The sequence below is a fragment of the Bos javanicus genome, chromosome 17 (assembly GCF_032452875.1).
Source record: "Bos javanicus breed banteng chromosome 17, ARS-OSU_banteng_1.0, whole genome shotgun sequence".
NCBI lineage: Eukaryota > Metazoa > Chordata > Mammalia > Artiodactyla > Bovidae > Bos > Bos javanicus.
Genome location: NC_083884.1, coordinates 54,225,998 through 54,253,021, shown reverse-complemented (window position 1 = coordinate 54,253,021; position 27,024 = coordinate 54,225,998). Strand labels below are relative to the sequence as shown.

The 27,024-nt window shown below is 48.0% G+C and overlaps 2 protein-coding genes across 8 annotated transcripts in view; one reads left to right on the top strand and one right to left on the bottom strand.

Annotated features, from left to right (window-relative positions):
- The window catches only part of KDM2B (lysine demethylase 2B), a 119,111-nt gene extending 94,258 nt beyond the window's left edge, over nucleotides 1-24,853 (bottom strand). For 2 of the 7 annotated variants that reach the window (XM_061384757.1, XM_061384760.1), the window contains exons 1-4: nucleotides 24,085-24,555; nucleotides 22,870-23,014; nucleotides 19,826-19,904; nucleotides 18,400-18,446 (exon numbers count right to left, since the gene is read on the bottom strand). In XM_061384757.1, coding sequence (XP_061240741.1) covers nucleotides 18,400-18,446; nucleotides 19,826-19,904; nucleotides 22,870-23,014; nucleotides 24,085-24,117 — 304 coding nt within the window. In that variant the 5' untranslated portion in view covers nucleotides 24,118-24,555. Of the gene's footprint in view, nucleotides 1-18,399; nucleotides 18,447-19,825; nucleotides 19,905-22,869; nucleotides 23,636-23,685; nucleotides 23,716-24,084 lie in introns of those variants that run through there. The other 5 variants (XM_061384758.1, XM_061384761.1, XM_061384759.1 and 2 more) reach the window with 4 other exon arrangements.
- LOC133228823 (calcium release-activated calcium channel protein 1) overlaps nucleotides 24,853-27,024 on the top strand; it is a 39,800-nt gene continuing 37,628 nt past the window's right edge. The window contains exon 1 of the mRNA XM_061384775.1: nucleotides 24,853-25,348. The gene's annotated coding sequence lies outside the window, so the exon portion shown is untranslated. The remainder of the gene's footprint in view (nucleotides 25,349-27,024) is intronic.

The following is a 27,024-nucleotide window of genomic DNA, read 5'->3' as shown; positions in this document are numbered from 1 at the left end:
GCCCCTAACCCAGCATCCAGAATATGCCTCATCCTACAACTCTACACCTTGTCTGCTCAATGACGTCATCCCATCAGTGTTCCTCACTGAATCACTCTCCAATCTTAAAAAGAATCCCTCTTCAATCGATCTGTTTCCCTCCGCAACTAACTTACCCCAAAAGCTCGGTTATTGAGCAGCAGAGCTGGGATTTGAAGCCAATTCCATCTAATGCCGGCACCAAGGTTCTTAACCCCCAACCTTGGCCCCTGCCCCCTGCAATACTGAATCTTGATCACATGCTAAGGCTGAAAAATGATCCCCGCCTTCAGAGGCCAGCTCCTCGCCCCATAGATCCCAGGAAGCCTTGGAGAAGCGCTTTGGTTTTGAGTCAGGAGTGCAAATCCACCAGGGGGCATCCCTGAACTTTGCAGGAAACTCTGGCCAAGCTCTGGATAGTGCCGGCTCCTTCCTTACCAGGGCTCCTGGAACAGGTGGGCTCTGCTCAGCTTTTCTGGAAAGCCCACCTGGCAGAGAACCTGCCGTTAGCGTGGGGAGGGGAAAAGAACAGCCGCCCCCACACCAAGCTCTCCCCACTTTCTGGCCCGCCTCCAGCCTCCCCCTGCCTCTCCTCCCTCACTTTGCTCAGGGTCCCATCCGCAAAGCCCCCTGGGGAAGGAGATTCACTGGGCAGGTAGGTGATGGGACTCACAGCCCTACAGGCTGGAGCAAGTGGCATTAAAGGCCTGGAGCTAGCTGCCCCATCAGTACAATATAGTGCTGGGGAACTCCCTGGCAGTCCAGTGGTTAAGAATCCACCTTGCAATTGCAAGGGATGCAGGTTCAATCCCTGGTTGGGGAACTAAGATCCCACATGCCAAGGAGCAACTAAGCCCACAAGGCAACTACTGAACCCATGGACAACTAGAGAATCTGTGCTGCAAGGAAAGATCCTGCATGATGTAATGAATATCTCCCATTCTGTAACTAAGACATGATGCATTAGAGACTCGATGCATTAAAAAAGATTAAAAATAAATTTTATATATATATATATGGTAGTTAAGCTTTCCTGGTGGCTCAAATGGTAAATAATCTGTCTGCTATGTGGAGACTTGGGTTTGATCCCTGATCCTTGGGTTGGGAAGATCCCCTGGAGAAGGGAACAGCTACCCATTCCAATCTCTGGCCTGGAGAAATCCATGGACAGAGAAGCCTGGTAGGCTACAGCCCGTGGGGTCCCAAAGAGTCGGACATGACTGAGTGACTTTCACTCATTAAGCTAAGACTTTGTGGGTTTGAATCCCAGCTGGCCCTCAGGCCTCTTAGCATCTCAGAGTAGCATTTTCCCCATCTGTAACCTGGTAGCCAGCCTATGGTGTTGTCATATGATTTAAATGAGCTAATGTACATGAAAGACTTCTGAGAAGTGCCTGCAAGTAGGAAGTGTTAGCTAATTGGGCAATTTCATTTATAATCACAGGTGGAACCACTATATTTAAAACAGACAACAAGGACCTACTGGGTAGCACAAGAAATTCTGCTCAATATTCTGTAATAACCTAAATGGGAGAAGAATTTGAAGAAGAACAGATACTTGTGTATGTACAACTGAATCACTCTGCTGTACACCTGCAGCTAACACAACATTTTAATCAACTACATGTGCTTGCTCAGTCACTACAGTCACGTCCAGCTCTTTGTGACCCAATCGACCATAGCCTTCCAGGACCCTCTGTCCATGGGATGCCATATCTTCCTCCAGGGGGATCTTTCCCACTCAACTACACTCTAATAAAAAATTTAAAAACAAATTTTTTTTAATATATATAATTACAGGTAGAGAAAGTGAGGTGGTGGGAAATCAGAGTCAGTTAAATCTCTGCCAGTCAGTCTAAAAGGATGGCTAATGGAGAGGGGTCATAGGTATGAGGGGTAATGAAAATGTTCTAAAATTGACTGTGGTGATGATTGCACAAACTCTGTGGACAGACGACAAACCATTGAATTGTACACTTTAAATAGGTGAATTGTATGGTATGTGAATTATAACTCAGTAAAGATATTATTAAACAAAAACATTCAGACACTAAATGACCAACAAAGTTGATTTTTCTACAATTATCTTTTTTCTTCCAAAAGTCTTCTATCCACTTAAAACACACATCATAAAAAATACAGAGGGACTTCTCTGGTGGCCCAATAGTTAACAACCCGCCTGCCAGTTGCATGGCACGTGGGTTCAGTCCCTGGTCCAGGAAGATCCCACAGGCCTGGGAACAACTAAGCCCATGGACCATAACTACTGAAGTCCGGGTATTCTAGAGCGGGTGTTCTGCAACAAGAGAAGCCAGCACAATGAGAAGCCCCAGCACTGATACTAGAGAAAACCAGGGCACAACAACAAAGACCCAGTGTAGCCAAAAATAAATACATTTTTTCTTTTAAATATAGGGACTTCCCTTGTGGTCCAGTGTTTAGGGCTCTGCTCTTTCCCTGCAGCAGGCCAGGGTTCCATCCCTAGTTGGGGAACTAAGATCCCACAGATGGCAACTAAGGGTTCACATGCCGGCACCCAAAGATTCCGCGTGCAGCAAGCACGCATGCTGCAACTAAGATCAGACACAGCCAAATAAATATAGTAACAAATAAACAATAAATAAGTATTTTAAAAATAGTGACTAAAGAAATAAACAAAGGTTGAGTGTCATTCTTCTTGCTGTCCAGCATTTAACCTATTACTTCACATATAAATGACAGCTGAACTGAAGAAACAACCTGGGGGTATCCAGAGGCAGATAAGAGTAACCCTCTTTGCATTGGGCAAAATGCCCCACACACCCCTCCCTCCCAGCCTAAAAAACATCAAGAAGTATTGAGCAGTCCAGAGCCCCACCTCTACAGACAACCATCACTGAACAAGAAGGATACCCATGGGAAAGGCCTGCTTTTTACTTTTTTGAGCACTAACCAGGCTTTTGAACTGTGGTGCCAGAGAAGACTCTTGGGAGTCCCTTGGACTGCAAAGAGATCAAACCAGGCAATCCTAAAGGAAATCAACCTGACTATTCATTGGAAGGACTGATGCTGAAGCTGAAGCTCTAATACTTTGGCCACCTAATAAAAAGAACTGACTCATTAGAAAAGATCCTGATGCTAGGAGAGATAGACGGCAGGAGAAGAAGGGGACAGCAGAAGATGAGATGGTTGGATGGCATCACCGACTCAATGGACATGAGTTTGAGCAAGTTCCTAGAGACGGTGAAGGACAGGGAAGCCTGGCGTGCTGCAGTCCATGGGATTACAAAGAGTCAGACACGACTGAGTGAACAACAACAGACCAGGCTTCCAGAACCCCCTCTCCCCAACACAATCCCCAGGGCTTCTGTGCATCCTCACTCCACTCTGATCCTTCCCGGGTGCAGGTCCCCTGTTGACCCACCTCGATCTGCCCCACCCTCAGCGGAAAAGGTAAGTCCGGACTCTGAAGTGGTTAGAACTGCCAGGGGCAGCTGGGGCGGAGGGTCGCCGGAGGGAAGAGGCCCTAGGGTGGGAGGCCAATGGACTGTATCTGGAGCGGTTCTAAGAATAGCGTCCTCAGTGTTCAGGGAACGCCGTCCGGCTCCCCCAGGTGTCCCGCAAGCCGCAGCGGGTGGGTGGGAGGAGACGAAGTAGGAATACAGGGAGGAGCAAAGATAGTTCTTCTGGATGCCCAGGCTCTATAAACCCCCAGGGAAACATGGGTGTACCAGTAACCGGATTCAATCCCGCTGCGTTCCAGCCCGCAGGCGGGGATGAGAGATGCAGGAACCTCAGAATACGTCCTGGGGAGGCGAAAGGATACTGAGTGAAGTGACTATAAGCTTAGGAGTCTGACACAGCTGAGATAAGGGCCAGCTCGAAGCAAGCTGCAGAGGAGGGTAAGTTTTTCTCCATAGACGTATTCCAGACAATAAAGGGCAAAGGAGGACTACTGGTGGTCCAATGGAGGGGCCCCAGGGTCCCATTGCACGGGTCGGGGGTGATCCCTGGTTGGGGAACTAAGGTCACGCAAGCGCTACAGCACCGCTAAAATAAAATAATATAAAATGACGGAGATAGACGTCAACAGATGCTAACAGCAGGAAGAGAGATGGAGGAGAGAGGGAGAAGCAAGAACTAACATGCCCCTCCTGACGGATCTATGAAGCAAAAAAAAATGAATGAACTAATTACGAATGAGCGAGACAGGCTCTGAGTCTGATCAAGCATCTATTAATTCGGCCAACTGCCAATTTACAGAAATTCCTCTATCCCTGGGGATTCTCCAGGCAAGAATACTGGAGTGGGTTGCCATCCCCTCCTCCAGGAGATCTTCCCAATCCAGGGATCGAACCCAGGTCTCCCGGTCCTCTGAGCCACCGGCAAAGCCCAAGAACACTGGAGTGGGTAGCTTATCCCTTCTCCAGAGGCTCTTCCCGACCAGGAATCGAAACGGGGTCTCCTGCATTGCAGGTGGATTCTTTACCAGCTGAGTTACCAGGGACGCCCGCAGAAAAGCTACTCCAAGGCTGAGTCCAAGTAATGAAAAATTCTATAGCTCAAACAATCCAACTTCTTCAGATTGGAAAGAGATCGAGGAAGAGCCCAGAGATTATAAAAGAGTTAAAAGATACCTCAACCAATCACAATGCAAAACCCTTATTTACATTCTGACTCATGAAACTGTTTAAAAAAGAAAGTAACATTTGTGCCATATAGGAAACAACTGGAAATTTGAACAAACGATAGGATATTTATTCATTTTAAGGAATTTTAAAAACTTTTAGCTTTTAAAAAACAAACAAAAAAATTCCTTAGTAATTAAGCTTCCTAGTTTTTAAAAGACTAGGTCTGAGAGAGCACTCCGTGGCCCTGAAGACTTGTCTTCTGCTTCAACAGTGTTGGGATGGAAAAAACCCAGGAACACCCCTTCTTCCAGCCTCCCACCACCCTCCAACCTTTTTTCCGGTTACAACTTAGGAACCAGCCACTCAACTACCCCTGATCTCCAGGACCAGCCAACAACATTTTTAAAGAATGGATTGTTGAGTATATTTAATTGGGGGGAGGGTGGACTGCATTAGGTGACATGTAGGATCTTAGTTCCCTGACCAGGGATTAAACTGTACCCCCTGTCGTGGAAGCAGAGTCTTAACGACTCGACCACCAGGGAAGTCCCAGCCAACAGCATTTTTTTTATCTTAGCTCTTTATACCCATCAATCATGAGCTCTCAGATTCATCAGAATTATTCTACCACAGCGGAGGGTGCCGTCCACCACCTGGGGAACATGCATCTGCAGGCCTCCTATACCTACCTCTCTCTGGGATTCTATTTCGACCACAATAATATGCCAGGGCGTGGCTCAGGAGGGCATGGGCCACCTTTCCCAGAATTGGCAGAGAAGCTCAAGGGCACCAAACATTACTTGAAAATGCAAAACCAGTGCGGTGTCCACATCCTCTTACAGAATGTGCAGAAGCCATCCCAAGATGAGTGCGGTAAAAGCCAGGATGCTGTGGAAGCTGCCATTCTCATGGGGAAGAAACAGAGCCATGCCCTTTGGATCTGCGTGCCCTGGGTTCTGGCTTCATAGACACCACCACCTCTGTGACTACCTGCAGAGCCAAATGCCCCTCCTCTAGACCTCAGTTGCCTCATATGTAAAGACAGGAAGAAGTTGATCTTTGTATTTTTTTCATTGCCACAAGAGTCTTCCTTAAAACAGATGCTTTGACGAGAGCCAACTACATAAATAAAAACAAGCAGCTCAGGCTGAAGTGGGTAGGGAGAAGGCACTCAGAATTCAGAACTGGATTCCAGGGATTTTCCTTTGAAAACCACTGGGTTAGGTCATTTTTAGGTCCTCTTCCAGGGCTGACACACTGATTTTTAGCCTAGTTTTTTTGTTGGTGGTGCCCATTTTAAATTCTTCTCTTTTATTTTTAATTTTTATTTTTTGGCTATACCGCATAGCATGTGGGATCTTAATTCCCTGACCAGGGATCAAACCCGTGACCCCTACAGTGAAAGGGCAGAATCTTAACCCCCAGACCTCCCGGGAATTCTCTAGTCTAGTTCTTTTTTTTTTTTCTTAATTAAGTTTATTTATTCTTAATTGATGGATAATTGCTTTACAATATTGCGTTGGTTTCTGCCATACATCAACATGAATCAACCACAGGTAAACCTATATCCCCTCCCTCTTGAACCTCCCTCCCGATCCTAGCCTAGTTCTTACTTAGATCATATCCCTTAAATGTTAACTGAGGGACTTCCCTGGTGGCCCAGTAGTTAAGAGTCCGCCTTTCTATGTGGAGGATTCGGGTTAGATCCCTGGTCGGGGAACTAAGATCCCACATGTCTTGGGGCAGCTAAGCCCTTAAACCACAACTAGAAAGAACCCCAAGCACTTCAATGGGTGACACGTGCACCACAGCTAAGACCTGACACAGACAAAAATAAATTAAAAAAATTTTTTTTAATGTGAACTAAGGGGAGTAGGAGGAAGAGGGAAGAGATGGAGAGGCTTGCCCGAGGGGTCACTGGGGACACTTGAGGCCTGCCAGTCCCTTCCAGTCTGAGCTGGGAGATTAAGCGCCTGGACTTCGTCTTCTCGGGTTCCCAGGCTGGTCTGCCACTGGTGGCAAAGGGGAGCTGGACCTAAGTGCCAGGTCTCCGAGCTGGAAGCTGAGCCCTGGGGAGGAGGCAAGTGGCACAGCTCAGTGCTGAGAAGGGAATGTGGCAGTCCAAGCTCTGCGGAGCACCCCGCGGGAGCAGGTAACAGGGACAAGGTGCCTTTTGGAGCCTGCAACGGATCCACAGCACTAGAACCCAGGCCCCTGAGGCCAAGGGGTTACAGGAGAAATTTTCCATGTCGGCGTGGTGCTGGAGTTCCTAAGTAGGCCAACAGTTCAGCAACCCCTCTGCTTCTCTCTCTCCTTGCTCCCTCCTCCCTCCTCCTCCTCCCTCCCAGTCTCACTGGTTCTCTGTGCTCACAGGCTTCACCCACATCCAACAAATTCCAGCTGCAGAAATTAATCCGTGGCCCTATGGCCCTTGCTTTGAAGGCTCCATCAGTCAGTTCCAAGAGCCATGGGCTCGAAGCTGGGAGTAAGCTGTGGAAAGTCACCTTGAAGGCTAATGTAAAGCAGGCACGGGCACTGACCCCAACTCCCCCTGAGCCCACTCTTCAGACAGTACATGCAAGTGTCTTGCATCATAGTTCTGGAACCTTCTCTATCATCCTCAAGTTTCTGGTTTGTTATTCTGCTCCTTGGGAGTATTCCCTCATCCATCTCACAAGGCAGTGTTTATTAGCAAGAGCACCAGTCATTGTTCAAATCCTGCTCCTCTGTTTCCCAGCAGTGAGGCCTTAAGTAAATCCCTGACCCTCTCTGGCTTCAGTTGCCTCACCTGCAAAGTGGGATAATAGGACCTGCCTAGTGGCCCAACAAAATTACTGGAAGCACTTTTTAAGCCTAAAAGCAGGGGTTCTAGTAAGGATGCTGTCCCAAATTGAAGATGCAAGGGTACAGGAAAGAGAGAGCCCAGGGCTGAATCACTGCACAACTTGGGAAACCGGATCAGTTTTCCTCTTTGTGAAATAAGAGGATGCTCTCAAAGGTCCACAGGCTTTCCCTAAGCACCAATATCTTCTGACTTCCTCACCTTTGCACCTTTTAAGATGATTCCCAAGACAGATCCCGTGCCAGGTTGTCCTCTGTGCCCTGGGCTCAGGACTCTGAGCCTTGGGACTTTGCTGGTGGTCCAGTGGCTAAGATTCTACGATTCCAACACAGGGGGCCCAGTTTCCATCCTTGGTCAGGGAACTAGATCCTACATGCCACAACTAAGAGTTCACATGCCACAACTAAGACTCGGAGCAGCCAAATAAATAAAAATAAATATTTTTTAAAAACACTCTGACCCTCAGAGAGAGGGGCATAAGAAGATACCAAACAGACTAACAAACCAGAGTTGAAACCAATCAGGCAAGAAAATCCAAAAGACACCCAGCCAACAACAACAAAGAATTCAGGATGAGGAGACACTGAGTACCATGCAGAAATTAACAGGACAGCTCTGCGGTCAGACAAATATGGGCACAAAGCTCAGCTCTTCCACACTCTAGCTATTTGACTGTGGACAAGTCACTCTGAGCCTCAGTTTTGCCATCTATAAAATGGGGGTAGTAATAAATAGGATTTCGTGTGATCAGACAAAAAGCTATAGTAAAGATCCTTGGCTTACAACAAGGTCTCAGTGAACAACAGTTAATGCAGACAGTGAGCAGAAGCAAACATAGTTTCCCTAGGCCCCTAGCATCAAGAGTTTGATTTTAGGGATGTCCCCTGGCTATCCAGTGGTTGGGACTCTGTGCTTCCACTGCAGGGGGCCTGGGTTTGATCCCTAGTTGGGGAACTAAGACCCCACATGCCATGCAGTGGAGCCAAAAAAAAAAAAAAAAAATGATTTTGATTTTAGGGGAAATGGAAACAGAACAAATCAATGAGGTGGGTGTTTCTCTTGGAAAGAAAGCATACCTGAGAACATAACTGAACCCCTCTGGAACCCTCCTCACTTGGGATCCTCAGCACTCCTGGCCTCATGCACCTTCCCCCCTCCTGGCACTTCTGTCTGTCCTGCCAGCCCTACCTGTCTGTCCAGCCTTAATGTCACTCCTGAGCTCGAATTCAATGTGGCCAGAACTGAACTCATCTACACCCTAACCTGAATCGATGTTTCCTCTTGGGTTCTGTTACAAGCATCATTTCCCAATTGCTGACATTCAAACCTACATTTGAATCTGATGTGCCATCTGCTTGGGCAACTCGCAAGTAACTTCTCTCCAGGTTTCAGTTTTTCCCTCCTGTGAAATGGGAAAGCAAGACTACAAGAATTCTAAAAAGTCATCCAGGATTTTAAATATTTTCAATTTTTATTTTACTGTTATTATTATTATTTTTTTTTTTTTGACCACACCACACAGCCTGTAGGGTCTTAGTTCCCTAACAAGGAATTGAACGAGGGTCCCAGGCAGTGGAAGCAAGGAGTCCTAACCACTGGACCACCAGGGAAATCCCTAAAGTCTATGCTTTTAAACCAACTTTAAAAAGGTCTACACATACCCTAGATCCTGTGCTTTGCAACAAGAGAAGCCACCGAATGAAAATCTCAAGAACCAAAACTAGAGAACAGTCCCTGCTCACCACAAGTAGAGAAAGTCTGTGCACAGCAATGAAGACCCAGTACAGTGAAAAATAAATTAATTAAATAAAATAAATAATAAACAAAAAATTTTTTTAACTTCTAGGAAAGGTGGAGGGATAAATTAGGAGTATTCGATTAATAAACTACTATACATAAAATAGTAAGCAAAAAGGATTTACTGCATAACAGAGAAAACTATATCCAATATCTTCTAATAACCTATAAATGGAGAATAATGTGAAAAGATATGTATATGAAACACTTTGCTATATACATGAAACTAATACAATATTTTAAGTCAACTTTACTTCAAGTTAAAAAATTAATGATTAGTTGGGAATTTCCTGGCAGTCCAGCAGTTAGGACTCGGTGCTTCCACTTCAAGGGCACAGAGTCCACCCCAGATAGGGGAAGTGAGATCCAGCATGCTGCACACACACACACACATGCACACGCACACACACACGCACACGCACACACACACACACACACACAATAAAAATAAGGTCTGAGGACAAATCAGCCACCTTTGATTTCTAGAGTAAAAATGTAGTCTCCCTAAACACAGTCAGTCGAGAGTAGAGCTAGGGCCAGACACAACAAAGACATCCAGTAAATTTGTGAGTGAAGGAGGAGTGGAGGAGGGTGAGGGTAGAGTAGGAAGTCATAAAGCAAAAGCATGGGCTTGGGGTACCTCCCTGGAGGTCTCCCCACTCCCAATGCAGGGGGCCCGGCCAGGTTCCATTCCTTGTCAAGGAACTAGATCCCACCCACTGCAACTAAGACCTGGCACAGCCAAATGAATAAATATTTTTTAAAAAGCATGAGTTTGAGAAATACCCTGGACTGGGTTCGGATCCTGTCTCCACTGCCCACTAGCTGTGAGACTCGGATCCCCCACCCAGAAAAGTGAACAACAGCACTTAATTTCCATTATTAGTGAGGACAAAATGAGGTCACACAGTAAACATACAGTAAAAGAGGTGCTGCTGCTGCTAAGTCACTGCAGTAGTGTCTGACCCTGTGCGACCCCACAGACAGCAGCCCACCAGGCTCCTCTGTATTACTCTAATGGTGTGAACAAATAAATACTGAATGAAGTGATCTGTCATGAGATTTTTTTTAAGAAAAACGGCCAAAGGAAGCATTGGTTGGCTTGGGTACCCTCATTAGAGAGAAATACAATGAAGAGACAATACACAAATCTCCCCATAGCCATGGGCCCTCCTATCTTCGGTGACATAAGTCCAGACAAGGAGTGGAGACCCTGCACTTTCTGGGTACATGTTCTCAAGGGGTTTAAAGCATCTTCAGAGACAACAAAAGAAATCTCTTCCCCACTCTCCCTATCCCCGCAACTCCTAAACCAGAGATGTGAAAATACCCCAGTCTTCTTACATGAACTATTCAGAACAGCAATCCTGGGAGTGGGAGACAAAGATTAGAGCATCAGACAGATTCAGACAACTGCAGTCACCTGTTTCCCAACAAAGTAACCTGATTCAGTGCCATGGAGAAAAGAGTGATTTTTCAATAATGATACTGGATCAACTGGATATCTATATTCAGTTCAGTTCAGTTGTTCAGTCGTGTCTGATTCTTTGTGACCCCATGAACTGCAGCACTCCAAGCCTCCCTGTCCATCACCAACTCCCGGAGTCCACCCAAACCCATGTCCATTGAATCGGTGATGCCATCCAACCATCTCATCCTCTGTCGTCCCCTTCTCCTCCTGTCCTCAATCTTTCCCAACATCAGGGTCTTTTCAAATGAGTCAGCTCTTCGCATCAGGTGGCCAAAGGATTGGAGTTTCAGCTTCAACATATCGGGGGGAAAAAAAGATCTTGACCCCATCTCATACCAAACACAAAAATCAACTCCAGATGGACTACATGTAAGCATTGAAACAATAAAACTTTTGGAGAAAAACATATGAATATCTTCGGGACCTTGCACTATGCAAGATTTTCTTAATTTGAAAAGACACAATGTGAACTTTTGGACTAGGAAGAGCTAAATGGTCTATGTTAAATTAAAACTGCCTGTTCATTCAAAGACATCTCTTTTTAAAATTTATTCTTAATTGAAGGATAACTGCGTTACAACATTGTGTTGGTTTCTGCCATACATGAGCATGAATCAGCCATAGGTACACATATGTCCCCTCCCTCTCAGACATCTTTAAGAGGACGACAGGGCAACCCAAAAAGTAGGAAACTAACTAACATGCAGAATACAGAAAGAACCTTTATATTATTAGCTGAATTGTGTCCCCTAAAATTTATATGTTGAAGTTCTAACCCCCAGTAACTCAATATGTAACCATATTTGGAGATAACGTCTTTAAAGAGGATATTAAGTTTAAAAATTAGGTCTTTGGTGGTGCTTTAATCACTCAGCCACATCCAACTCTTCGCAACCCCATAGACTGTAGCCTGCCATGCTCCTGTTTCCATGGGATTTCCCAGGCAAGAATACCAGAGTGGGTTGCCGTTTCCTTCTCTGGGGGATCTTCCCAACCCAGGGATCGAACCCAGGTCTTCTACAAGCTGGTGGATTTTTTTCACCAACTGAGAGGGTGGCCCCTACTCCAGTAAGACTGGTGTTCTGATAAGAGGAGGAGATTAGAACACAGACACATACAGAGGGAAGACCATGTAAAGACAGAGGGAGAAGACGGCCATCTAAAAGCCAAAGAGGGAGACCTTCAAAGAAACCAACCCTGCTGACACCTTGACCTTGGACTTCCAACTCCAGAATTACGAGAAAATTAATTTCTGTTGTTTAAGTCACCCATTCTGTGGTACTGTGCTATGCTTGGCCATAGTAAACTGATACACCTCACAATCAACAAGAGACAATCTTTATCATAAATAAAATGAAAAGACCACTTACAGACTGGGAGACAATAGTCACAAATGATACAACCAGCAAGGGCTTAATTTCCAAAATATACAGTTCATACAACTCAGTATCAGAAAAACATACAACTCGAGCAAAGATCTAAATAGACCTTTCTTCAAAGAAGACGTACTGGTGGCAACAGGCACATGGAAAGATGCTCAATATTGCTAATTATGAGAGAAATTCAAATCAAAACTACAATGAGGTATCACCCCACACCAGTCGGAATGGCCAACACCAAAAAGTCTACAAGTAATAAATGCTAGAGAGGATGTGGAGAAAAGGGAACCCTCCTACACTGTTGGTGGGAATGTAAATTGGTGGAGAATGGTATAGAGTTCCTTAAAAATCAAAAAATAGAGTTACCATATGATCCAGCAATCCCACTCCTGGGCATATATCCAGGAAAAAAAATTCTATTTAGAAAATATACATGCATCCCAATGTTCACAGCAGCACTATTTACAAAAGCTAAGACACAAAAGCAACAGATGAATGGCTAAAGGTATGGAGAATATATATATATATATATGCAACAGAATATTACTCAATCATAAAAAAAGAATGAAATACTGCCATTTGCAGCAACATGAATGGACCTATCATTATGCTAAATGAAGTAAGTCAGACAAAGACAAATATTATATGATATCATTTACACGTGGAATCTAAAAAAATGATACAAATGAACTTATTTATAAAACAGAAACAGACTCACAGACATAGAAAACAATCTTAGGCTTACCAAAGGGTAAGGTGAGGGGAGGGATAAATGAGGAATCTGGGATTAATAGATACACAGTACTATATATAAAATAGATGAACAAGCACCCCATTGTCCAGCACAGGGAACTATATTCAGTAACAGAATCACTTTGCTGCACACATGACAAACATGACATTGTAAATCAACTACACTTGAATTAAAAAAATATGTTTTTAAATAAGAGACAGTCTTTACAGTAATGGAAAACGGACTTGATCAATCAGTTCACAACAGAAGATCTCCAAATAGCCAATACATGTAATGAAACGGAGCTCAGTTTCATGAGTCATCAGAAAAATGCCAACTGAAACACAGTGAACTAGAACGATACTCCCATCAGCATGGAGGCGTGACCACAATGAAAACGATGAACACGCCAACTCTTGGTGAGCTTATGGAGCCAGCAGAACCAGAATAATCCCTCTAGATAACTATTGGACAATATTTACTAAAACCGAACATACATGCTAACTCTCTGACCCAAGCAATTCTGCTCTTAAGTATATGCCCAACGGAAATGTACCCATTTGTTCACCAATCATGCCTAGAATGTTCATGGCAGCACCATGCACACAGCCTTACACTGGCAGTCACGCAAATGCCCACTAACAGAATGAATAAATCAACTGGGAAATAATCACATAAATGGAAAACCATACAGCAATGAAAATAAGCCATCTACAACTGCACACAACACATTGGGTGAATCCTGTAAACACAAAGTTGAATGAAGGAAGCCAAAATCAAGAGCACAGACACCCTGTATGACTTCACTAACATAAAGTATGAAAACAGGCAAAATTCATCTACACTATTAGAAGTCAGGAAAACAGCGGAGGGAAAGCCTGGACAGGAATTCAAGAGGGGTTGATCCCAGGGGTTGCATGGCACTAGTGGTAAAGAACCCACCTGTCAATGCAGGAGACATAAGAGATGCGAGTTCGATCCCTGGGTCAGGAAGATCCCCTGGAGGAGGGCACAGCAACCTACTCTTGCCTGGAGAATCCCATGGACAGAGGAACCTGGTGGGCTACAGTCCACAGGGTCACACAGAGTCAGACACGACTGAAACGACGTCTCAGGCAGGCAGGTTCAATTATTAACGTCACACACATTTAAACTACTGTGGACTTCTCTGTATGTGTATTAGACTTCAATAAAAACTTCTATTTTAAGCATACATTACCAAAGAAATGAAAAGTGCCACTTTTTATTTCTGTTCTTTAGAGGTAAGGAACTGTAAACAGAGGCTAGGTGTCTGTCTTCCCAGTGGGCAGATAAACAGGGCAGAGGGGGAAAAAAGCCCAATCTCAGGAGATAGAGAAGAGTCTGGAGCCCCAAGTTGTGAACTGAGAGCTGGTCATGCACCAACCCGCTTCTCCCAAGAGACAGGGCCTGGGGAGGGGGCAAGTGACTGGAAGATAGGCTGAGATAGCCCAGTAACTCAAAAGGGATGATCCAGCCGTCGATATACTCTGCCCTCCATAGCAGAACTCCCAGTTGTGGGAATTCCCTGGCGGTCTAGTGGTTAGGACTCCACGCTCTCACTGTAGAGGACCAGGGTTCAATCTCTGGTTGGGCGACTAATATCCCGCAAGCAACACAACCAAAAACAAACAAACAAACAAAAACCTTCCATTTGTGCTAGGGGCCTGGTCATGTCACCAGCAACCCTGGGAAGTTACTCCTTCCCCTCTCAGTTCACATGGTTCTGCTTGGGTGGACCCCACCAGCAGCTCTGGGCGTGGGGCTGTGCTCCCCATTTTTCTTGCCACATGGGGAGAAACTTGCTAGAGAATGAAGCAGAAAGAGGAAACAAAAAAAAGGGAAGCAGAAACGAAAAAATAAGAACCGAGTTCTTGAGATCTTCTTAGAGCATCTAGATCTAGCTATGCCTAAGGTCACATCCTGAACTTATTATGTAAACCACTGAATTCTGTTTTGCTTAGGGCAGATTGAATTACATTTGTCACTTATGTCACTGTGACAAATGTTTCCCATCGCCACTCTCCAGAAGCCTGTGTGCACTCCCAGAGACTAAAATGGGCATTATCATACCCCCTGCCAACTGCCATCACAGGCATCCCTCACAGTATCAGAGCTTCTGGACTTCTACAAAGCACCTTCATATTCTCCAATCCATTCAATCATCACCAGAGACATGGGCTGCAGGTATTCCCCCCTTCCCCACCCTCCTTTTTCTGGCTACATTGTGCAGCATGCAGGATCTTAGTTCCTGATCAGGGATTGAACTCATGCCTCCAGCACCGAGACCGTGGAATCTCAACCACTGGACGACCAAGGAGGTCCCACAATTCCCACTTTCTTTGGCATCCTAAGCTTCTCAAGAGCTGGAAAGGAAATTGAATCCTGCTCTCATGATGAGAAGAATGAGGCTCAAAGAAAGAAGAGGCAGCCTACATACAACCAGAACTAATAACAAAGCTACAGAGGGCTTCCCACATAGCTCAGTTGGTAAAGAATCCACCTGCAATGCAGGAGACCCCAGTTTGATTTCTGGGTGGGGAAGATTCCCCTGGAAAAGGGATGGGCTACCCACACCAGTATTCTTGGGCTTCCCTGGTGGCTCAGACAATAAAGAATCTGCCTGCAATGTGGGAAACCTGGGTTCGATCCCTGGGTTGGGAAGATCCCCTGGAGAAGGGAAAGGCTACCCACTCCAGTATTCTGGCCTGGAGAATTCCATGGACTCTATAGTCCATGGGGTCGCAAAGAGTCAGACACAACTGAGCGACTTGCACTTTCACGGAGGGCTTGGAAATTTTTCAAAAGGGCAAACAGCAATATTACTCAAACTGTAATGTTGATGCCTGAACCCCAGATTTGAGAATCTGGTTTTAATCCTTGTCTGTAAAGATAATCTCATCAGATCCACATCCTTCCATTAGAACAATAATAGGGACCATTTATTGAGACCCCCTCACCCTCACCCCAGTCAATCAGCCAAGCATTCATTCATTTTCTTATAGGATCCTTATTTGATGCAGATTCTGCTATCAGGTCCATTTCACAGCTGAGGAAAGTGAGGCTTAAGCAGGTGAAGTAGCTTGCCCCAAATGACTCAGTGAAAAAGCAGAGCTGAGCCCCAACAACAAAAGTTGGGGCTGGGCAGAGGCATCAGCAAGAGTGACCTATGCTAAGACTCAATTCATGGGGTCCATCGCCCCATCTTCTGCTCACTCCTGGAAGGTTGCCTCCTTCCGCTCTGACATCCACTTCCTTCAGTGTTTCTAGAATCCAGCTTAAAAAAAAAAATCTCTCCTGAGCAAACCCTCATCAATTAACTGAGATCCTTCTGTCAACAGCTCTATCTCCTTATGGCCAACTGGTCCTCTCTTTTTTTTTTTGGCTGCAGGCATGTTTCCTGATCAGGGATTGAGCCTGCGCCTTCAGTGGAAGGCAGATTCTTAGCCAATGGACCACCAGAGAAGTCCTAGTCTTTCCTGCATTAACACACCTCTGGGTCAATAACTTATGCTGGGTCATCTGCACAGCCCCTGGTCAGCTGCCTGCATCCTCCACACGGCCACCAGAGTCAGCTTTGATAGAATTTAGATTACATCACTTCACACTCACCAGGATGGCTAGCATAAAAAAGACAGACAATAACAAGTGTGAGCAAGGAAGGCAAAGAAATTAGAACCCTTGTATGTTGCTAATGGGAATTTAAAATGGCACAGCTGGAAAAAAAAAAAAGAGGGTGCAGCTACTTTAGAAAACAGTCTGGCAGTTCCTCCAGAGATTAAATGTAGTTACCTCATGACCCAACAATTCCCCTCCTACGGATCTACCCCGAAGAAGTGAAAATGTCTGTTCACACTAACACTTGTACATGAATAGTCATAGTATCATTATTCACAAAAGCCAAGAAGCAGAAACAACCAAAATGTCTATCAACTGACTTATGGGTAAACAAAATGTGGTCTATTCATATAATGGGATGCTATTCATCCATAAAAAGCAGCATAGTACTGAGACATGTTGCTACACGATGAACCTCAAAAGCACGAGGCCAAACGAAAGAAGCCACATACAAAGGACCACATATTACGATTCCACTTATACGAAATGTCCAGAATAGACAAACCCACAGAGGCAAAAAAGTGGATTAGTGGTTGTCAGGGGATGGAGGGAAAGGGGAATTGGGAGGTACAGAGTTTACTTTGAGGGTGATGAAAATGTTCTGAAATTAGTGGGTAACGATTGCATAACACTGTAAATATATGAAGAACCACTGTGGAAATCCCTGGCTGTCCAGCAGTTAGGACTTGGCGCTTTCATTGCCGCAGCCAGGGTTCAATCCCTGGTCAGGGAACTAAGATCCCACAAGCCCTGGGATGCAGCCAAAAAAAAAAAACAAGAGAACCACTGAATCGCATGCTTTAAAGTGGTTAAATGGTGAACTTTATGGTATATGAAATCTCTCAATTTAAAAAATGTTTTTAATTCCCCCTCCCAAGAAAATAATCAGATCACAAAGCTACCCCCTCATCACACTTTAAAATCCCCCAAGGGCCTCCCCATTATACCAGGAGACAAACCCAGATTCCCCACCAGGGCCTAGAGGGCCCACTGTGAGCCTGGCCCTGAGACCTCTCCCACCTCTCCTCACCCCTCCCATTCTTCCCCCACCCTCTGCCCTTGTTTATCCCTCCATCTAGAATGTTCTTTCCCACAGTTAGTTTCTCATCAGTCAGGTCTCTGTCCAAATGTCTTCATCGCCTCCACCCAGAGGCCCTCCCTGACTACCTCCATCTAAAGTAAACATAGCTCCAACAACCTCCATCCCATTAATGCTGCTTTATTTTTACATAGCCCCATCACCTTCTGAAAAGATATAAAATTTTAAAAATGGTTTACTTCTTCTTTGACTGTCACTCCAACCAAGAGGGCAGGGCTCTTGTCTGTCCTATTCATAGCTCTGAATTCGCCTGCTATGTACGAGTTACTTGAGAAACACTTCTGGAAAGAATTGATGTATCGAACTACTTCCTGTAAAATGTGAAAGGCCGCCCACTACCTGGTCAAGAGTCTAGGACACTCAGTGATCAGCCAAGCTCTACAGGTGCCCAGGGCCAAGCCCCGCCCTAGACCTGTCTGGAACCCAGAGGAAGTAGGGAACAGTAATCCCTCCCCCTTGGAAGTTCTCAAAGTCTTGCAGGGGTCACGTAGCACCCAATGTTTACCCAGCAACCCACAAACAAACACCAGAAGACATCTAAGATTGCCTTGCTGACACTCAAGCTGGAGGCTGGGGTCCAAATCGGCCTCATAAAACTGCACTGGCAAACACCCTCTAATACAGCTTCTTACGGCTCTGCAATCCAACCTGTTCTCCAGAGGGAGACGGTTACAGTTCACACCTGCTCCTGCCTCCTCCCATGAGGACTTTCTTTTCAGAGGCAGTTAAATATCCAAATGGGCAGGTGGTACAGGCCTTGCTCCCCGGGCCCCCCATCCCCAACTGCAGCACCTCCACCATGCACACAACTTACCCACTAGGAGTTTGACATCTCGGACTGTGAAATCAGGGTCAGGCATCCTGGAAAAAGAGGAACGCAGACATTTGGTGGGAAGCCAGAAACAATAGGGTTAGATCTCACAATGGGGACAGGGGAGGCCATTTTTCTAAGAGAGTTCCCTGGTTCTCAGGCTGAAAATCCACAATGAGATAACTCAGCAAAAGGGTAGTGACGAGTTGGTGCCTGGAGGGTCACCCCGGAACTAGTGAGCAGTTTTCTCAACTCAACAGGCAAATCAAACCCCACTCTCCCCGACACCCAAACTCAACACTGCTACAGAGAAGAGGATGGAACTCACTGTCCCCCCACCCACTTTTCCCAGGAAGACTGAAGTGTGCTGTCAAGGTAAGCACCAGAGTTGGGCATTCAAACCTCTGCTTTCTTTTAGAGTGGCTAGCTCTCTCCGTGGCTCCGCTTTTAGAAAATACTTTCCATAAGGTGTTGTATGGAGGGTGGGAGGAACCTCTTTAAGTTTCGAGGGGGGAAAAAAACCACATCACACCGATTGCAAGGATTTGGTGACCCTGGCTACTGTGGCAGTGATGATGTTCACTATTAATTGACAGTGATGCCAAAGGTTTCATTTCTATTCATAGGAATGAGACTCTTGAGCAAATCTGGCCGTAGATGCTTGTGGAAGGAGGCAGGCTGTGACGAGGACACCCTCAACCTCCTCCAACCCCTGCCCCAAGGGCAGAAACCTGTTCTTCCAGGCTTCCTCCGGGATCTCTCCCCGATCTGGAGCTCTGACAGATCTCCAAAGAGAATGTAAACCAAACAAGCCACTGTGGGGAGGCAGGTGCTAGGGCACCAGCAGAAAGAGGAGACAGGACCTAGTGTCCTGACATCCCCTCCAAGGACTTCCCCAGCGGTCCAGTGGCTAAGATACCACACTCCCACTGCAGAGGGCACAGGTTTGATCCCTGCTCGGGGAACTAAGAACCTGCATGCCAAGAGGCAGGGCCAAAAAAAAAAAAGGAACATGCCCTCCAAAGAAAAGGACCAGTTTCCCATACAGTGGGAGGTCTGAGTAGAAACAGGCATATAGGCATTCTGCCTCTGCCCAAAGGCTGGCTAATCCCTTTGCAGCTTAGGCACTGCCTCAGTTTCCCTTTAGGAAGTCACTGCGTATAAGTGGGATGGATCAGAAGGGAAAGTCCACACGGTTGAAGTACCCTGTGACCTCTCCATCCAAATTCTCTGAGAATCCAGACCCATCGTTGGAGATTTTTTGCCTCCTCTTTCAGGCCTTGAACAAGGAAGTGCAATCCCCAAATAACAGAGAAAAATCCTGCTCAGTGACGAAAGGTAGGGGAAAGAGTGGAAGAAATCCATCCCAACCTATAAACTGTGTGAGGGAAGGAGACAGGGGAAGAAGCAATTCATTTCAGCAACTTACTTAATTCCCAGGCCATCCTTTTCTCGAAATACCAGGGGAACTCTGAGAGCTTCTCTCTGCACATACTCATAGTTGAAATCTGTTTGGAGATGAGAATTAAATCAGGTTGGTTAAGTCACGAAGGAGGAAATGAACCATGATCCATCGGTCAGGGGAAGAACATTGATGGAGGAAGGGGCAGGGGTTATATGAGATGCAGGCACCAGCTCAAAGAGCAAGAGATCCCTAGAAAATGACAAGGAAATGGATGAGGCAAAGCCCAAGAGAAGCTATGCCAACTCTTGGCTCCTCTGCCTACTCAGTCATTCCCTGCATGCCCCACGGGTCAGAACTTGTCAATGAAAGCCCAAGGGCGGCGAGGGTTGGGGAAGGAAACTCAGGAAAGAGCCCCACACAGAAAGAGCCCCAGCTCTCACTGCGAAAGAGGGATGGATGGAGAAAACGCATCCCAGGCTGAGCTCAGAAAGTAAAGGAACTGCAGAACTGAAGAATGCCACCTGGGAGGATCTGAAGCCCCATAGAGGAGGCTGGGAGGAGGGTTCTCATTGTAGCTGAGCATCAGGGAAGATCTTATTGTAATATCCTGCGTAGTGAAGGGGAGGGGGGAAAAGCCGGTTTCCCTGGAAACTGTGTATTTGGTGCCAAAATAACTAGGGAACTGGGCACAGCTTTGTTGTCTTAATAGTAAAATTCTGTTGCAGCCATCGCAACACTTGCTTCAGCTGGATAACCCAGAAGGATGCTGCCCAGGTGAAGGCTGTATGAAGGGGACATAGTGAGGCCCAAAGAAAATTCACCACTTAGTTTTCTGTCTGATGGATGCTTGTCTAGCGGAGACCCCAACATCCTTATGGAATGCCCGGGAGAATGAAGGAAGCCTTAGTTTCCATCCTCTTGAGTTCCAAAAGTAGGGGAGTTCAACCTTATTCCTAAATATGGAGATGAGGGAGGCGAAGACAAATACTCACACACCCCCAAGCCCTCAGGTAACTAAAGCAATTCACTAAGACACAAGCCCGCCCTGGCCGGTCAGAAGGGAGACAGATGAGATCTCAGGGCACTGAAACCCCTGCCCCAGAGAAACAGTTCACTAGGGCAGCTTGGGGGGTTGCAGGGGCAGGGAGGCCAAGGCAACTCTGCTCAGAGGAGAGAGAACAAAACCAGAGCTGGGGAAAGCCCTGACCTTAGCAGCTCAGATCCCCAGGGGCTCCTAGTGAATGGGGATTCCTAAGGATTTAAAGGCAGAGAAGTTTAAGAAGCTTCTATTTTGAATCCAGGCTAAGGGCTCCTTCTGTTTCTCAGCTCCTCCCTCGAATTTTGGGGCAAGATCTGAATTAACAACCAACAACCCTAGAGTCCTCTTCTTTGAAAGGAGCCTAGACAGTAGATTTAAGGAATCTCCCTTACTGGAAACCTCCCCCCACTACTACCTTCCTCCCCAGTACACACACACCCAAAGTCCAGCCCCAGGGTCAGCTTCAACTTCCTCAAATGAGCCTGAGAAAACATGAGATCCTGGGCAGAGAATTCCTCACCAATGACCAGGAAGAGTTGCATACTGTTTTCTCCTACAATGCGCCAAACGACTCAAGAAAAATGGGGAAGGAGAGGAATTAAAATCCCATTTGTGCTAAGGAAATTTAAATATAGTTGGGACTAGGCCCCTGTACTATCCGGCCTCTGCGTGCAATGCTCTTTAAGACCTGGCAGGCTAGAAGAAATTTCTTCCTCCTTTCCCCTACAACTACCCCCTACCACCGAACCCCTGCACTCCAGGAAGCAAAGGACACAAAAGAGAAACTTCAAAAATGCAAAGCCAGGCCCTGTCTCTCCTAGGGGCTAACCCCACAGCCCTAGTCACTCAACCAGAACCTGGAGGTGGGGGAGGCTCTTCCCCTGTTAATCAGCTCACTGAGGGATTGGAGGGTTTTCCAAGGGGAATGGGGGATCAACAAAATAGAAACAGTAATATAAAGGGAAACCCAAATAACTGAGAGGCAAAAATGAACTTAAATCCCAGAAGGACACAGAGAGACAAGTAGGCAGAAACAAATCCAAAACCCCAATCCCATTGGCCCAACCAGGGGCCTTGCAGGCCTTAGACCCAAGTCAGAGCATCACTTAATGGTCTGGAAGACACCCCCCAGACACCTTGCGAGTATCAGGGTCAGGCTGAAAATCAGGTCCCGAAGGTCTCAGGTTGGGGTGACATCGCCAACGCCCCCAGGCTTCTCCAACTTCTCTAAACTGGCAGGGCTCACAAGAGGGACAGAGCTCTCAAGGCCTCAGACTTGGGAAGAGACCCTGTTTCCCAGGGGGGTGCCCCAAGTCCTCACCTCCAACTGCCAGGAGGAAGCCTGAAGCTGGAGTGGGGATAACCCTTTTACCTGCAGTCCCCACTTCAAAGCATCAGGGCTGCAGGACTAGAGGCCTTGGGCTTCACTGGGGGCCAGCCAACAACTCCGGGCTCACCCACCCTGCTCCAGTCTGGCAAAGCCCACGAGGTGATGGGGTTCAGTAGACCCCAGGCCTGAGGAGGTGCAGTAAGTGATCCGGGGCGTCCCCAGCTCCAGAGCCCAACTGGCAGGGTCCGAAATGGCACGGGGTTAGGGAGGCTTCAGGCCTGGGGGGCCCTCACCCAATGCCCCTGGGGTGACCCTGGCCCGCTGCAGCCCATCAGCCGTACTTCGTGCAGTGCAAGGAGCTGAGCCGGCTCCGGGAGGGGTAGAACGCGGCGCACCCGCCCTCCCTAGGTCCACCCGTCGGTCCCCAGGTCCCTCTGTCCGCCGGGCCCCTGGCTCTGCCCACCCTGGGGCTGGTGGTGGGCGCGGACCGGGCCTAGGCCCACGGCCGGCCCCGTCTCCCGCCTGCCCTCCTCCCTCGCCACCCCACCCCACCCCCCCCAGTGCTCGGCCTCGTTTCGTCACCGGATCCCCTGGAATGGGGGACGCGGGCGCGAAATACGAACCCAGCCACCGGCAGCTCCCTCCCCACGTGCGCTCGGGCCTCGCCGCGGAGGACGGCCCGAGGAGGGGGCGCCTCACCTTTGCCCTCCATGGCGTGCACGAAATCCCCCTGGTACAGCTGGCTGCGCAGCTTTTCCTCCAGGCTGAAGCCGCGGGCGCTGACGATCTCCTCCACGTCCGACAAGTCCTCGTTCTCGTCGTATCTTTGGCGGTCAATCGGGCGCTGCGGGGACCCAAACCGGAGAGCCCGGGACATTATTGGGGGAACTGGGGGTCGCCTCTCACCCTGGGCCCAGCTCGAACAGGTGCAGGAGCCGCGCGCCCCCGTGCACCCCACCTTTGGGACCGGAGCAACTTTGCGCAGAAGCCAAAGATGCTGAAAATCGGGATAAGGAGAGGGACCCGCACCCCCCAGGGTCAGGCGGCGCCCTATACAGGGCACTCCCCTCCTACATCTTTGGAGGCCGTGGAAGGGATTTCTGGAGGACTCTCCCTTGCTTCCAGCCCCCCACCCCCGAGAAGTGTTGAGTTTTGCCCACTCGACCGGGAGCCTGGTTATGTAACCCGCGAGGGGGGCTCCGCACACGGGCTGGCGGGGCATTTGTAGGCCCCGGGAGGAGCCGCCGCAGCGCCCGGCTCGGCGGTAACAGCAGCCCTGGCGGCCGCGGCGGCAGAGCCGGGAAGCCGGAACCGGGGGCCGGCGGCATTTCTAAGCCTGGAGCCGCCCCCGAGCTACCGGGTAAGCTGGAAAGCTGAAATGGAAGGGCTGAGACCCCAGCCGCCCCAGCCGCCCGACCGCTAGTGCGAGAAGAAGGGGGGGGGGGGTTCGCGGCTTGGGAGGGGGAGAGGCAGACGGCCCGCCACAAAGCTCCCATCGGAGACCCCAAAACGCACCAGCAGCTGCCTCATCTCCCCACAAGCGCGCGCGCACACTCACTTCTTTAGGAGAATCCCCCACCACTCCCCGCATCCCCTGCCTCCTCCCTCCACCGCCGAGCGCCCGGCCCCGCAGCCCCCCAGATTCCGGGCGAACCCCGAGCCCGCTGAGCGCCCCCCCCCTCACGCCTTTCCCCGCTACCACCTCCCCACGTAAGTGTCTGAGACTCAGTCTCACAAGGGACTGGAGGAGTAAGCTGCTTGCTTCCTTTTGCATGCAATTTATTATATTTTTTTCCGGTCCTCTTGCAAAATACAGAAAAGGAAAGAAAAGGCAGCAAGAAACAACGACCAAAAAAAAATAGATCTATCATAAACCAGATACAGATTTGGAAAAAAAAAAAAAAAGCTACACACCAATCTTCTTCCAGAGTCTTTCTCTGCCTCCATTTTTTTAGGAGAGTTCACCAATTAATTGTCAACACTCCTGCCCCCTGCATTTTGGCGGAGGGGGGAAGGAGGGAAGACCAAAGAAAACAAACCAGAAAATAAATAAATAAAGCAAGCCAGAGCCGAGATCTACAAAGTTTTGCACCAACACTTAAGCAGATCCGTTTGCAAAGTCCTAGGAAACCATTTTCAGCAGTTGTGGGGGGGGAGGCGTCGACGTCATAATCCCCGGAACGTAAACATTGTTGCCGATCGCGCTCGGAGCCCGCGGCCGGGCTAGTAGAGGGAGGGGGCACTCGGCCCGGGATGGGGGCGGGAGGGGGCGGCGGCCCGAGGAGGTGTGGGGCGGGGAGGGCGCCCGGGAGGCACCGGGCGCCGTTAGCGCCCTGGCATCGCTGTTTTGTTGTTGGGTCACGAGTGCGCCTCTGCACGCAGGCGCCGCCGCCGCCCGGGAGTTGTGTGCAGAGCTGACTTTTGGAAGGGCTGAGTTGCAGGCGGCGGGCGCATCCCGGAGATGGCGGGGCAGGGAGGAAGGGAAGGAGGGAGGGGGTGGGGAGGGAGGTGCAGATTTGCACGGCTGGCCTCAGCGGGAGGCGCGGAAATGCAAGCCGAGCCTGCTGGAGTGAAAGCCCCCGGGGCCTGGCACCCCCGAAAACGACCTCCCACCTTAATCCCTGCCCCCATCGCCCACGGCCCCCATGGGCGACCCCTCTTCTTCCTCTTCCTTCATTTACCCCACCTCGTTACCTACGTGGCTGACCCAAATTCAAAGCATTTTGTGTATATATAATTTTTTTTTTCTTTTCTGCTATGTCTTTTTTTGGGGGGGTGGCGGGGGTGGGGGGAGAAATCCTCTCTAGAGCCGTAAGCGGATCCGCCACACGGAGGAAGCATTTGGGGGCTCAGGAAGAAATTAGCGCAGCTCCATACCTGTACGGACTACATAACTTTTAAACTACTGGACTCAAAGGATCCACATGCACACAGGTACAGGAAATACAGTCAGACCAAAGCCTTTTCAGACCCAAGCTGACCGGAAGACGTTGCCTTTCATTCATTCATTCTGCCCGCGTCTGTGGAGTCCTTTACTAGGCGAGAAGCCCTAGAAGAGAAGTTGGACATTTTTTAAAGGTCCCTGCGCTCTCCAAGAAGAGGAAATAGATGCTCAGGAGTGAACTACCGAGAGAATCGGATCTGGCGCCTCCTAACGCAGCTGGCAAACATGCGAAGGGTAAGCCCCTATTGGCGGGTTACAGGAGAAATGTCGGTGGAAAGGTGCAAGGCGCTGGGATGGGGCCCGGGGAACTTTGGGTGCGCCTTGATTAATCCTACAGTGCTTCTTGGCGGAGGTATGGGCACCCTCTGTATATATATATGGAGTGTCATTAGATCTGGGAATACTTACCTGTCGACATACCCACCTCCCAAAACTAGAATGGTAAAGGTGTTGTCCTGTAAGTTCATCATGTACAACAGTCGGGTCGACTTTGTGAGAAAAAACTGGCCCTGACATTCTTCCAGCCCAACTAGGCCCGATCTTGAAGGTAAAGATCGTGATGAGATAAGGAGGCACCAGGGCTACAAGAAAGGAACCTTATACCTATTCATAGGTGGCTTTGCAAAAAGAAGAACTTCCCATCCTTTTTTAATTTTACTTCTTTCCTGAACCCTGTGGGATAGTTGGAGCAGATCGTTTTGCAGATGGGAAACTGAGGCTCAGAGAAGTTTTGAATCTGGTTGATTGCTCTACCCTCATATCCTCCTCATGTCAACACAATGATCAGACAGATAAGTGGAGAGGAAGTGGCTTCTCCATCAGCGATCAGATGTGAACCATCAGCTCAGTGTTGGTCACCCTATGAGACAGCTCCCCCCTCACTCACCTTGAAGTTTCCTCTCCTATCTTGTATCTTTTTCCGCCCACCCTCCAAAGACTACTGGTTGAAGTTTGTTTTAATCCAAGTCCATTTAACTGGCAAACATCAAAATTTTTTCCAAACTGAAATCGCCCACCTTGTCTTAATGGGGGTGGGAAGGTTTTTGCCTTTAGCCTGTGTCAAGAACCAGGGACTATTTTATTTGCTTCTTTCACTCAAGAACCCTTTAAGGTAAATAGTTTTGCAAATAAGGAAAGTGTGATTCAGAAAGGGAAAGCCAGTCCCCCAAGGTCACACAACTTATAAATGGGATTGCTGAGGCTCAGACTGGAGCCTGCCTCTGCCATCACATCCACTTTTGGATACTGACCCTCTTAACTGCTCCCACATAATGAAATGAAGAAGTGAAGTGAAGTCGCTGAGTCGTGTCCAACTGTTTTCGACCCCACAGCCTGTAACCTGCCAGTCTCCTCCGTCCATGGGGATTTTCCAGGCAAGAGTACTGGAGTGGGTTTGCCATTCCATCTCCAGGGGGATATTCCCTGACCATGCAGTGGGCTGGAAGGTCATGAGTTAAGTGCAGTAAAGCAAAAGTGTGAAGCAAAACACTTGGTCTTAATTCTCCTTTCCTCCCCAAGACCCTTCTGTCTCTCCATGTGGTCGGTCTCATGGTATCCCCAAAAGCTGGTGTCAAGAGAAGACCCGATGGCAGACACCTTAGTGTAAAAACAGTTAAGTCCATATATCACCTGGATGGGGAGTTCTGGTCTGTCAGAGTGGGAAGGGGTTGGGTAGTCACCTAATTTAATCCTGTCCCTTTACAAACCGCCAGGAAACCACAGACCAGAGAAAAGAATGGGCCAACCAGGGGTTTGTTCCCCTTTGATGCCCCCAGAGTGCCTACCCTGCCGCCTGGTCCTAAGTGGTCACTCCATAAATGTTGGGCCCTTGATGGATCACCTTCCTTAGCAATATTTGCATTTTCCCTTTATCAGTAATTGGCAGATGAAAGGCTTTGTCCTCCTGTTGA